This window comes from Lonchura striata, chromosome 36 (genome assembly GCF_046129695.1).
Source record: "Lonchura striata isolate bLonStr1 chromosome 36, bLonStr1.mat, whole genome shotgun sequence".
Lineage (NCBI taxonomy): Eukaryota > Metazoa > Chordata > Aves > Passeriformes > Estrildidae > Lonchura > Lonchura striata.
Window position 1 is genome coordinate 736423 of NC_134638.1, and position 12864 is coordinate 749286.

A 12864-nucleotide genomic window follows, 5' to 3' on the forward strand; every position below is an offset into this window, starting at 1 on the left:
TGGGGTTTGGGTGTTCCCAGGGGAGGTTTGGGTGTTCCCAATGGGGTTTGGGTGTTCCCAGGGGGGTTTGGGTGACCCCAAGGGGGTCTGGGGGTGTTCCCAATGGGGTTTGGGTGTTCCCAGGGGAGGTTTGGGTGTTCCCAATGGGGTTTGGGTGTTCCCAGGGGAGGTTTGGGTGTTCCCAATGGGGTTTGGGTGTTCCCAGGGGGGTTTGGGTGACCCCCAGGGGTCTCTGGACATTCCCAGCAGTGGTCACTCATTGCTGCAGGATCAGGGGGGAGTTTGGGGGTGTTCCCAAAGGAGTTTGGGTGTTCCCAGGGGGGTTTGGGTTTTCCCAATGGGGTTTGGGTGTTCCCAGGGGGGTTTGGGTGTTCCCAGGGGTTTGGGTGACCCCAAGGGGGTCTGGGGGTGTTCCCAATGGGGTTTGGGTGTTCCCAGGGGGGTTTGGGTGACCCCCAGGGGTCTCTGGACATTCCCAGCAGTGGTCACTCACCGCTGCAGGATCAGGGGGGAGTTTGGGGGTGTTCCCAGGGGAGGTTTGGGTGTTCCCAGGGGGTTTTGGGTGACCCCAACGGGTCTCTGGACATTCCCAGCAGCGGTCACTCACCGCTGCAGAATCAGGGGGGAGTTTGGGGGTGTTCCCAAAGGAGTTTGGGTGTTCCCACGGGGGTTTGGGTGTTCCCAGGGGAGGTTTGGGTGTTCCCAGGGGAGGTTTGGGTGTTCCCAGGGGGTTTGGGTGACCCCAAGGGGTCTCTGGACATTCCCAGCAGCGGTCACTCACCGCTGCAGGATCAGGGGGGGGTTCGGCTGCCGTGCCCCCGGGTAGTGGACGTGGATGGTGTGGCCGGCGTTGGCCGTGAGCTGCCGCAGTGTGCGCTGGCTCCGGCCCAGCCCCTGGGCCAGGCGGGCGCCCCCCGGGCCGGCCCCCAGCCCCAGCCCCCCGTGCTCCGCGTGCCGCACCAGCAGAGGGTGGCTGGCAGGGATGTTCCCGGGGGACGGCGGGATGTCAGCTGGGAAGGGGAAAAATGGGGAGTCAGACACCCCAAAAACCACGGGGAGGGGGAAAACGGGGAGTCAGATACCCCAATAACCATGGGGAGGGGGAAAATGGGGAGTCAGACACCCCAAAAACAACAGGGAGGGGAAAACGGGGAGTCAGACACCCCAAAAACCACGGGGAGGGGGAAAATGGGGGGTCAGATACTCCAAAAACCACGGGGAGGGGGAAAATGAGGGGTCAGATATTCCAAAAACCACAGGGAGGGGGAAAATGGGGAGTCAGACACCCCAAAAACCACAGAGGAGGAATTGGGAAACACCTCAAAAACCACAGGGAGAAATTAAGAGTCAAGGAGGGTCAGACACCCCAAAAACCACAGGGAGGAATTTGGAAAACACCCCAAAAACCACAGAGAGGAACTGGGGGTCAGGGGGTGAAAACACCCCAAAAACCACCGGGAGACACAACTGGGGGGCTGGGGGGAGGCTGTGACCCTTTCCTGACCCCCCCAAGGTGACAAATGGGGTGAAGACACCCCATTTTTTTATCTCCCAGTGCCCCCCAGTCCCCTCCTGGTCTATCCCAGTTCCCTCCCAGTCCCTCCCAGTGCACCCCAGTCCCCTCCCAGTTCCCTCCCAGTGCCCCCCAGTCCCCTCCCGGTCTCTCCCAGTCTCTCCCAGTCCCCTCCCAGTCCCTCCCAGCACCCCCCCGTCCCCTCCCGGTCTCTCCCAGTCCCTCCCAGTGCACCCCAGTCCCCTCCCAGTCTCTCCCAGTCTCTCCCAGTCCCTCCCAGTGCCATACTGGGGCTGGAGAACATGTTGTCGAACTCAATGATGAGGTCGTCGTCGCGGTCAAAGCGCTCGAAGCGCACGAGGGGCGAGGCGTTCATGTCGGGGTAATCCTCGTCCAGCTCCATCTCCGAGCCATCATCGTCATCCTCCTCCTCCTCACCTTCCTCACCCTCCTCATCGTCCTGGCAGGGTCCGACAGGGGGTCAGCAGGCCCCAGATTGGGGAGTTTTGGCCCAAAACAGCCCACCCTGATCCAAAACTAGGGCATTTTGCCCCAAAACAGCAATCCTGACCCAAAATTGAGGGTACCCTGACTCAAAACAGCACCCCCTGATCCCAAACTGGGGGCATCTTGACCCAAAACAGGGCACCAAACCCCAAATGACACCCCCTGACCCTCAAAGTGGGGGTTCCCTGACCCTAAATGACCCAAAAAGACACGTCCTGACCCAAAACAGGGCACCCTGACCCAAAATATCACCCCCTGACCAAAACAGCAAGCCTTGACCCAGACCTGGGGGCACTTTGACCCAAAACAGGGCACCCCAACCCCAAAACAGAGCTCCTGACCCCCAATATTGGAGGACCCCAACCCCAAATGGCCCAAAGGACCCCCCAGACTAAAACCTGGGGGCACTTTGACCCAAAACAGAGCATCCCACCCCAAAACAGGGGCACAGCTACAGAGAAGACCTTGTAATTTAGGGGGGACCCTTGAGGGTGATCCCAATGTTTTGGGGGCACCCCTGAGTTTTGGGAGGCCCCTCAGCGCTTTAACCCCACCTGATCATCCTCATCCTCTTCTTCCTCCTCCTCCTCCTCGTCCTGGCTGTCATCCTCATCCTCGTTGCTGCCGCTGCTGTCCTCCTCCTGCGTGTGCTCCTCCTCATCCTCGGGGTCCAGGATGTTCATGGAATCTGTGGGGAGGGGTCAGGGGGGTCTGTAAAACTCCAAGACACCCCCAAATCCCCGATCCAAATTTCCCCCATGATCTCACAGGGAGCCCAACACGCCCAGGCCACTCCAGCCTGGCAGCCCTCCCCGAGCCCTGGGGTCCTTCCAGTTCCTCCCAAACCCCAAAAGCCCAAAACCCCAAAAGCCCAAAGGCCCGCGCCCACCTTCGCGGTTGGCCTGCAGCGTGGAGGCCTGGCTGAGGTTGGACGGAGCCTCGTCCATCAGGACGTCCTCCTGCGACTCGTCCTCGGCCGAGCGGCTCACTGGGGACAGGGGACACGGCCAGGGGTCAGCCTGATGGCCAGGGGTCAGCCTGATGGCCAGGGGTCACCCTGATGGCCAAGGGGTCAGCCTGATGGCCAGGGGTCACCCTGATGGCCAGGGAGTCACCCTGATGGCCAGGGGACAGCCTGATGGCCAAGGGGTCAGCCTGATGGCCAGGGGTCACCCTGATGGCCAGGGGGTCACCCTGATGGCCAAGGGTGTCACTCTGATGTCCTGAGAGTCACCCTGATGGCCAGGGGTCACCCTGATGGCCAAGGGGTCATCCTGATATTCAGGGGTCACCCTGATGGCCAAGGGGTCACCCTGATGGCCAGGGAGTCACTCTGATGTCCAGGGAGTCACCCTGATGGCCAGCGATCACCCAGCTGCCCAGTGGTCACCCTGCTGCCCAGTGGTCACCCTGCTGCCCAGCGGTCACTCTGCTGCCCAGTGGTCACCCTGCTGCCCAGTGGTCACTCTGCTGCCCAGTGGTCACTCTGCTGCCCAGCTGTCACTCTGCTGCCCAGTGGTCACCCAGCTGCCCAGTGGTCACCCAGCTGCCCAGTGGTCACTCTGCTGCCCAGCGGTCACTCTGCTGCCCAGCGGTCACCCTGCTGCCCAGCGGTCACTCTGCTGCCCAGCGGTCACCCTGCTGCCCAGTGGTCACCCTGCTGCCCAGTGGTCACTCTGCTGCCCAGTGGTCACCCTGCTGCCCAGTGGTCACTCTGTCCCTCACCGATGATGGTGCTGTTGCCGTCGGCGCCGTCCCGCTCCAGCAGCTCGTCAATGAGATCCTCCAGCTCGTTCTCCACCTGGAAGGGGGCACAGGAGGGGTTTGGGGGGTGCTGGGGGGGACTTGGGGGTCTCGGGGGAATTGGGGAGGGGTCCCTGACCTGCATCTCCTGGGTGGTGAGCCCCTCGGGCTGCCCGGCCAGCACCACCGTGTCCCCCTCGGCCTCGCCGTCCATGTCCCCGTCGGCCGCCTCGGCCTGCGCCGCCTCCGCGTCCTCCTCGGGGGGCTCGGGGTCCCCGGGGTCCCCTGGGGGGCACAGGGGTCGTGGGGTGTCATGGGGGACAGGAGGGTCCCCTGGGGGTCATGGGGTGTGGGGGGGACAGGAGGGTCCCCTGGGGGTCATGGGGTGTGGGGGGGACAGGAGGGTCCCCTGGGGGTCATGGGGTGTGGGGGCACCACTGGTGGTGTGGCCATGGGGTGACACCGGGGCAGTGGGTGACACTGGAGGTGGGGGTGTGGGGTGACACTGGGGGGCCATGGGGTGACCCGGGGGTCCCAAGGGTGGCACCTCCATCAGGGGCAGCTGTGACTGACCCTGGGGCAGTGGGTGACACTGGGAATATGGCCATGGGGTGACACTGGGGAACCATGGGGTGACACCAGGGCAGTGGGTGACACCGGGGGGACATGGGGTGACACCGGGGCAGTGGGTGATACCGGGGGGCCATGGGGTGACCCGTGGGTCCCAGGGGTGGCATCTCCATCAGGGGCAGCTGTGACTGACCCTGGGGCAGTGGGTGACACTGGGGGGCCATGGGGTGACACCGGGGCTGTGGAGTGACACCAGGTAGCTGTGGGGTGACACTGGGGGTGTGGCTGTGGGGTGACACTGGGGCAGTGGGTGACAGTGGGGCAGTGGGTGACAGTGGGGCAGTGGGTGACACCGGGGGGCCGTGGGGTGACCCGGGGGGCCGTGGGGTGACCCGGGGGTCCCAGGGGTGGCACCTCCATCAGGGGCAGCTGTGACTGACCCTGGGGCAGTGGGTGACACCGGGGGGCTGTGGGGTGACACCGGGGCAGTGGGTGACACCGGGGCCGTGGGGTGACCCGGGGGGCTGTGGGGTGACCCGGGGGTCCCGGAGTGGGGCGGTACCTCCGTCGGGGGGCGCGGCCCCCGCCTCGCGGGCGCCGCCGTTGCCCTCGGCCTTGCTCTTGCTGGAGGAGCCCTTGGCCCCGAAGAGCCCGCTGGGCTGGTTCACGATGCGCGACAGCGTCTCCAGCGGCTTCAGCGCCGCGTTCACCGTGTTGGCCATGTTGGGGCTGGGGGGGCAGCGCTGGCACCCCAACCGGCACGGACCCCCACGCCAGAGGGGACCCCTGAACTGGCAGGGAACCCCCCTGAACCCAGCAGGGACCCCAAAACCCAGCAGGAACCCGCAAACCCAGCGTGGACCCCCAAATCCACCACGGTCCTCCTCAAGATACCCCAAAACCCCAATGAAGCTCCCTCAAACCCCCTCAAGATCCCTGAAAACCCCTCCAGACCCCAACCAAGCTCCCCCAAAGACCACTGAAAACCTCTTGAGACCCCAACCAAGCTCCCCAAAGACCACTGAAAACCCCTTGAGACCCCAAGCAAGCTCCCCAAAGACCACTGAAAACCCCTTGAGACCCCAAGCAAGCTCCCCAAAGACCACTGAAAACCCCTTGAGACCCCAAGCAAGCTCCCCAAAGACCACTGAAAACCCCTTGAGACCCCAAGCAAGCTCCCCAAAGACCACTGAAAACCTCTTGAGACCCCAAGCAAGCTCCCCAAAGACCACTGAAAACCTCTTGAGACCCCAACCAAGCTGCCCAAAGACCACCGAAAACCCCTCCAGACCCCAAGCAAGCTCCCCAAAGACCACTGAAAACCCCTCCAGACCCCAAGCAAGCTCCCCAAAGACCACTGAAAACCCCTTGAGACCCCAACCAAGCTCCCCCAAAGACCACTGAAAACCCCTCCAGACCCCAACCAAGCTCCCCCAAAGACCACTGAAAACCTCTCGAGACCCCAACCAAGCTCCCCAAAGACCACTGAAAACCCCTCGAGACCCCCTCAAACCCCCTTAACACCCCCCAGGCCCTCAGGGCACCTCCCCAGCCCCTCACCTGGACAGGTCGAGGCTGTGGGGCACGCGGGCCAGGTCGTTGACCAGCCCCTTCTTGAGGAACAGGCGGATGATGTTGTTCATGCCGTTGTGGGGCGGCTTGGCCGCGCTGCTGTAGAAGCTCGAGGTGGACGGGCACGACTCCATGATGGTGCTGATGATGCACATGACGGCCTGGAGCCTGCGGGGACAGCGCAGCGGTCACTCGGGGGGACAGCGGTCACTCCAGGGACAGCGGTCACTCGGGGGGGATGGGGGACAAGGGATGCTCTGAGGGACAGCGGTCCCTCTAGGAGGACAGTGGTCATTCAGGAGGAATGGCGGACAGTCTGGAGGACAGTGGTCACTCCAGGGGACAGCGGTCACTCTGGGGGACAGTGGTCACTCCAGGGGACAGCGGTCACTCTGGGGGACAGCGGTCACTCGAGGGGACAGGCCACACTCTCGAGTGACAATGGACACTCTGGGGGACACTGGTCACGCCACGGGGACACTGGTGATTCCGGGTGGACACTGACACTGTTCACTCCAGGGGGATAAAGGGACACTGGTCACGTTGTGGGGGACAGAGGATGGGAGACATCGGTCACCTCGGGGCTGTCTCTGCTGTCCCTCGCATTGTCCCCAGCTGTCCCCAACATTGTCCCCAGCTCCCAGCTGTCCCCACACTATCCCCACACTGTCCCCACGGTACCCACATGCTGTCCCCACATTGTCCCCATGGTACCTGCACGTTGCCCCCACGCTGTCCCCACACTGTCCCCACGCTGTCCCCACACTGTCCCCAGCTGTCCCCACGCTGTCCCCAGCTGTCCCCACATTGTCCCCACACTGTCCCCAGCTGTCCCCACATTGTCCCCAGCTGTCCCCACGCTGTCCCCACATTGTCCCCAGCTGTCCCCACGCTGTCCCCAGCTGTCCCCACATTGTCCCCACACTGTCCCCAGCTGTCCCCACATTGTCCCCAGCTGTCCCCACGCTGTCCCCACGCTGTCCCCACATTGTCCCCAGCTGTCCCCACATTGTCCCCACGCTGTCCATTGTCCCCACACTGTCTCCAGCTGTCCCCACACTGTCCCCACACTGTCCCCAGCTGTCCCCACGCTGTCCCCAGCTGTCCCCACATTGTCCCCACGCTGTCCCCACGCTGTCCATTGTCCCCACACTGTCTCCAGCTGTCCCCACACTGTCCCCAGCTGTCCCCACACTGTCCCCACACTGTCTCCAGCTGTCCCCACACTGTCCCCACGCTGTCCCCACACTGTCCCCAGCTGTCCCCACGCTGTCCCCACACTGTCCCCAGCTGTCCCCACGCTGTCCCCACACTGTCTCCAGCTGTCCCCACGCTGTCCCCACACTGTCCCCACATTGTCCCCACACTGTCCCCACGCTGTCCCCACACTGTCCCCACACTGTCCCCACACTGTCCCCACGCTGTCCCCACACTGTCCCCACGCTGTCCCCACGCTGTCCCCAGCTGTTCCCACGCTGTCCCCACGCTGTCCATTGTCCCCACACTGTCCCCAGCTGTCCCCACACTGTCCATTGTCCCCACACTGTCTCCAGCTGTCCCCACACTGTCCCCACGCTGTCCCCACACTGTCCCCAGCTGTCCCCACACTGTCTCCAGCTGTCCCCACACTGTCCCCACGCTGTCCCCACACCTGGCGTGTTTCTCGGTGCTCTCGGCCATGGCCAGGGCGCGGCCGAGGGCGGCCTTGACCTCGTTGACCAGGGCCACCTGGGCATCGGTGCCGCTGCCGGCCGCGGCCAGGCTGGCCAGGAAGAGCCGCGCCAGCGCCGGCGTGTCCTTGTCCTCGGCGTTCTGCTGGTGGGGCAGCAGGTGGTCCAGGACAAAGGCCAGCACGCTGCAGTCCTGGGGGGACACAGGGGTCACACGCCCGGACCCACGGCCGGGGGGACCCAGGGGACCCTCAGGGTAAGGGGACAGGGGACCCTCGAGCACAGGGGACAGGATTGAGGTGCTGGGGGGGACAGGGGACCCCAATCAGTGGGGTGACAGGGGACCCTCGAGCACAGGGGACAGGATTGGGGTGTCTGGGGGGACAGGGGACCCCAATCAGTGGGGTGACAGGGGCCCCCAAGCACAGGGGACAGGACTGAGGTGCTTGGGGGGACAGGGGACCCCAATCAGTGGGGTGACCCTGAGCACAGGAGGTGGGACTGAGGTGCCTGGGGGTACAGGGGATCCTAACAATCAAGGTGACAAGGGGTGACAAGTGACACCCCTCCCCGAGGTGACAACAGACCCCAGAGCACAGGGAGGTGACAGAACCCCCTCATGCACACCCGGACAGGGACACAGCTGTCTCTGCTGGCCCTGTCCCCACCGTGTCACCTCCCCTCACTGCACACCCTGACAGACACACACGGCTGTCCCTGTGCCCTGCCCCTCTGGCGGCCGTGTCCCCGCGGTGTCACCTCCTTGATGAGCTCGGACTGCCCCACGCTGTAGCTGTAGTTGGCGATCAGGGCGGCGATGCCCACGTAGGAGCGCACCAGCTCGGCCAGCAGCCGCAGGATGGTCGAGGTGGGCATCAGGGGCTTGGAGCCCCGCGCCCGGCCCCGCTCCTCGCCACGCTCCCCCTCCTTCTCCTTGCGGCCCTCGCGGCCCTCCTCGGGGCTGGACGCTGTGGGGACACGGGGACAGTCAGGGGACACGGGGACAGCGTCAGGGGACAGTCAGGGGACATGGGGACAGCGTCAGGGGACAGTCAGGGGACAGTCAGGGGACACGGGGACAGTGCCAGGGGACAGTCAGGGGACACAGGGACAGCATCAGGGGACACGGGGACAGCGTCAGGGGACACGGGGACAGCATCAGGGGACAGTCAGGGGACACGGGGACAGCGTCAGGGGACACGGGGACAGTGCCAGGGGAGACGGGGACAGCGTCAGGGGACAGTCAGGGGACATGGGGACAGCGTCAGGGGACACAAGGACAGCATCAGGGGACATGGGGACAGCGTCAGGGGACACGGGGACAGTGCCAGGGGACACGGGGACAGCGTCAGGGGACACGGGGACAGTGTCAGGGGACAGTCAGGGGACACGGGGACAGTGTCAGGGGACACGGGGACAGCATCAGGGGACAGTCAGGGGACATGGGGACAGCGTCAGGGGACACGGGGACAGTGCCAGGGGACACAGGGACAGCGTCAGGGGACAGTCAGGGGACATTGGGACAGTGTCAGGGGACACGGGGACAGTGTCAGGGGACACGGGGGAGCAGGGGGGCACAGGAGAGCATCCTTAGGGGACACCAGGGAGCACAGGGGGCATTACTGAGGGGTGCAGAGGGGATGGTGAAAGTCTCAAAGACACAGAGAGGACCTCAGGGGACGTGGAGGGGACAGTGGGGGCTTGGGGACACAGAGGGGACATTGGGATGTGTGGGGGTAGAGAGAAGATGTTGGGGAGGTTGGGAGTATCGGGGTCACAGGGATGGGAGGGGACATCAGGGACAAGCAGGGGACACCAGAGGACTCGGGGGGACAGTGCCACCTTCTCCCTGGGGGGTTCCCGAGGGCGGTGTCTCGGCCGTGGCTCCATCAGCAGCAAAAACCTGGGCCTGGGGGAGCAGGGGGGGGTCAGAGCGTGGGGGAGCCCCCCAAAACCCCACAGACCCACAAAGTCCCCCATTACCCCCTCCCTCAAATATCCCTGAGAACACTGGGCCCTCCAAATCCCCCCAAACCAACACCCAGTCCCCCAAAACCACCCCCCAGGCCCCGAAACCACACCCCAGCCCTGCCAGACCCCCCCAAATCACCCCTCATCCCCCCCCAAAACCACCCCCCACCCTCCCAAACTGCCCCCAGGCCCCGAAACCAAACGGCAGCCCTGCCAGACCCCCCCAAATCACCCCTCAGCCCCCCACAAAAACCACCCCCCACCCTCCCAAACTGCTCCCAGGCCCCAAAACCAAACTCCAGCCCTGCCAGACCCCCCCAAATCACCCCTCAGCCCCCCACAAAAACCACCCCCCACCCTCCCAAACTGCCCCCAGGCCCCGAAACCAAACTGCAGCCCTGCCAGACCCCCCCAAATCACCCCTCAGCTCCCCCGAATCACCTCTCAGCTCCCCCGAATCACCCCTCAGCTCCCCCAAATCACCCCTCAGCTCCCCCAAACCGCCCCCCATCCCCCCCAAACCGCCCCCCAGGACCCCCCCAGCCCCCCTACGTTGATGGCGAAGCCGGCGGGGGGGTCGAAGTCGGCGGGCGGGCGGGTCAGGCTGCGGTACTGCTGGTACATGTCGTCCCCGATGTCCGACAGCAGCTGGCTCACCTCGCTGGGCGCCGCGCTCTTGGGGTCCCCCTTGTCACCTGAGTGGGGACACGGCGCTCAGGGGGGACAGGAGACCCCCCCAGAGGGGCTGAGGATGCCTGGGGGACGGGGCAGCCTGATTGCCGCCCAATACAGACACCCCAGTTCCTTCCTGCATGGACACCCCGATTCCTTCTCTCCCTACATGGACACCCCAATTCTGTTCCTATATGGACACCCCAGTTCTCTCTCTATATGGACACCCCAATTCCTTCTCTCCCTACATGGACACCCCAGTTTTGTTCCTATATGGACACCCTAATTCTGTCCCTACATGGACACCCCAATTCTGCTCCTACACGGACACCCCAATTCTGTCTCTACATGGACACCCAAATTCTGTTCCTATATGGACACACCCCAGTTCTCTCCCTACATGGACACCCAAATTTTGTTCCTATATGGACACCCCAGTTCTGTTCCTGTATGGACACCCCAATTCTGTCCCTATTTGGACACCCCAATTCTGTTCCTACATGGACACCCCAATTCTTTCTCTCCCTACATGGACACCCCAATTCTGTCCCTATTTGGACACCCCAATTCTGTCCCTATTTGGACACCCCAATTCTGTTCCTACATGGACACCCCAATTCTGTCTCTACATGGACACCCAAATTCTGTTCCTATATGGACACACCCCAATTCTCTCCCTATATGGACACCCCAATTCTGTTCCCATATGGACACCCCAATTCTGCTCCTACATGGACACCCCAGTTCTGTTCCTGTATGGACACCCCAATTCTGTCCCTTTTTGGACACCCCAATTCTGTTCCTACATGGACACCCCAATTCTTTCTCTCCCTACATGGACACCCCAGTTCTGTTCCTACAGAGACACCCCAATTCTGTTCCTATATGGACACCCGAGTTCTGTTCCTATATGGACACCCCAATTCCTTCTCTTCTCCCAATTTTCATCCTATATGGACATTTCCATTTCCCTATATGGACACCTCAATTCCTTCTCTACAGGAACACCCCAGTTCCGTTCCTACATGGACACCCCAATTCATTCTCTATGTGGACACCCCAATTCTGTCCCTCTTTGGACACCCCAATTCCATCCCTACATGAACACACCAATTCCATCCATATATGAACACCCCAATTCCCCGCATATGAAAACCCCCAAATCCTTTTCCACATCTACCTCGCTCCTTGGGAACACCCCAATTTCCTCGTGCGCCCCTCAATCCTTGCTCCCTGCGCTCCCCCTCCCTCCATAACCCCCAAACCTCCCTGGGGGTGTGTGCCCCCATTGTGGGGGACCCGAGCCCCCCAAACCCTTGTCAGAGGCCAAGGACAGTGCACAGGACACCCCAATTCCTGTTCCACGTGCACCCCACTCCTCCCTCTGCACCCCAAACCTCACTGGGGGTGTTTGTCCCCATTGTGGGGGTTCCCCAAATCCCCCAAACCCCTGCCAAAGACCCAGGACATCACCCAGGACACCCCCAGGGGCACAGTGGGCACACATGGCATTGAACAAGACACCCCAAATCCAGTTCTACGTGCACCCCACTCCTCCCTCTGCACCCCAAACCTCACTGGGGGTGTTTGTCCCCATTGTGGGGGTTCCCCAAGTCCCCCAAATCCTTGCCAGGAGCCCAGGACATCACACAGGACACCCCCAGGGGCACAGTGGGCATGCATGGCATTGAACAGGACACCCCAAATCCCGTTCAACGTGCACCCCACTCCTCCCTCTGCCCCCCTGAGCCCCCCCATACCCTCACTGGGGGTATGGTAAGCAACCAGGACATCACACAGGACACCCCAATTCCCGTTCCACATGCACCCCACTCCTCCCTCTGCTCCCCCCCAGCCCCCCGAGCCCCCCGTACCCTCGTCGGGGGCGTGGTAGGCGGCCAGGGCGTTGAGCATGTCGTAGATGACGTCGCGGATGGGCTCGGGGATGGGCGGCAGCGCGGCCGCCTTGGCCGGCGTGGTCTTCACCAGCTGCACCGCGTTGGGCCCCTTGATCCGCAGGTTCTCGAACTCGTCGTCGGAGGCTGGGAAATTTGGGGGGGAAATGGGGGGGGTCAGGGATTTGGGGGGATCCTCAGCGGTGTCAGGTTGGGGAGGAGTTGTGGGAGTCACGTGGTGGGGATGAGGATGAGGTGGGACTCTGGTTTTTGGGATGTGGAGGCACCTCTGGGACCACCATTCTGTCTGAGAGACTGCTGGGCCCCCTGCTCTGAGGCTAAAGGGACCCCCAGGACCCCATTTTTGGGAACAGAGGCACCCCTGAGTCCTCTTCAGGAACCTCTCCCAAGATCCCTTGTTCTGGGGACAGGGGGACCCCTGGGGACTTCTTCTCTGAGGATAAACGGATCCTGGGACCCCATTTTTGGGCACAGAGGCACCTGTGGGACCCCATTTTTGGGGATAGAGGCACCCCTAGAACCCCTGCTCTGAGAGACCCCTGGGACCCCGTTTTGTGGGGATAGAGGCAGCCTGGGATCCTCTCCGGGAATCCTCCTAGGATTCCTCAGAGGTGCCAGGGATCCCCAGGATCCCTCCCATGCCCCCATTTCCCCCTCCAAGAACCCCCCCAGCTGCCAGGCCCCCATCCAGGACCACCCCCAAGTCCTCTCCAGGACCCACCAGGCTCAG

The 12864-nt window shown here is 63.1% G+C and overlaps 1 protein-coding gene across 1 annotated transcript in view; it reads right to left on the bottom strand.

The window, feature by feature from the left end:
* HUWE1 (HECT, UBA and WWE domain containing E3 ubiquitin protein ligase 1) overlaps window positions 1–12864 on the bottom strand; it is a 77732-nt gene that overhangs the window by 30961 nt on the left and 33907 nt on the right. The window contains exons 44-56 of the mRNA XM_077789640.1: window positions 12093–12260; window positions 10099–10241; window positions 9418–9484; window positions 8335–8543; window positions 7557–7768; window positions 5894–6073; window positions 4896–5062; window positions 3903–4048; window positions 3746–3821; window positions 2910–3008; window positions 2575–2708; window positions 1802–1973; window positions 782–1010 (exon numbers count right to left, since the gene is read on the bottom strand). Of these exons, the coding sequence (XP_077645766.1) occupies window positions 782–1010; window positions 1802–1973; window positions 2575–2708; window positions 2910–3008; window positions 3746–3821; window positions 3903–4048; window positions 4896–5062; window positions 5894–6073; window positions 7557–7768; window positions 8335–8543; window positions 9418–9484; window positions 10099–10241; window positions 12093–12260 (2002 nt within the window). The remainder of the gene's footprint in view (window positions 1–781; window positions 1011–1801; window positions 1974–2574; window positions 2709–2909; window positions 3009–3745; window positions 3822–3902; window positions 4049–4895; window positions 5063–5893; window positions 6074–7556; window positions 7769–8334; window positions 8544–9417; window positions 9485–10098; window positions 10242–12092; window positions 12261–12864) is intronic.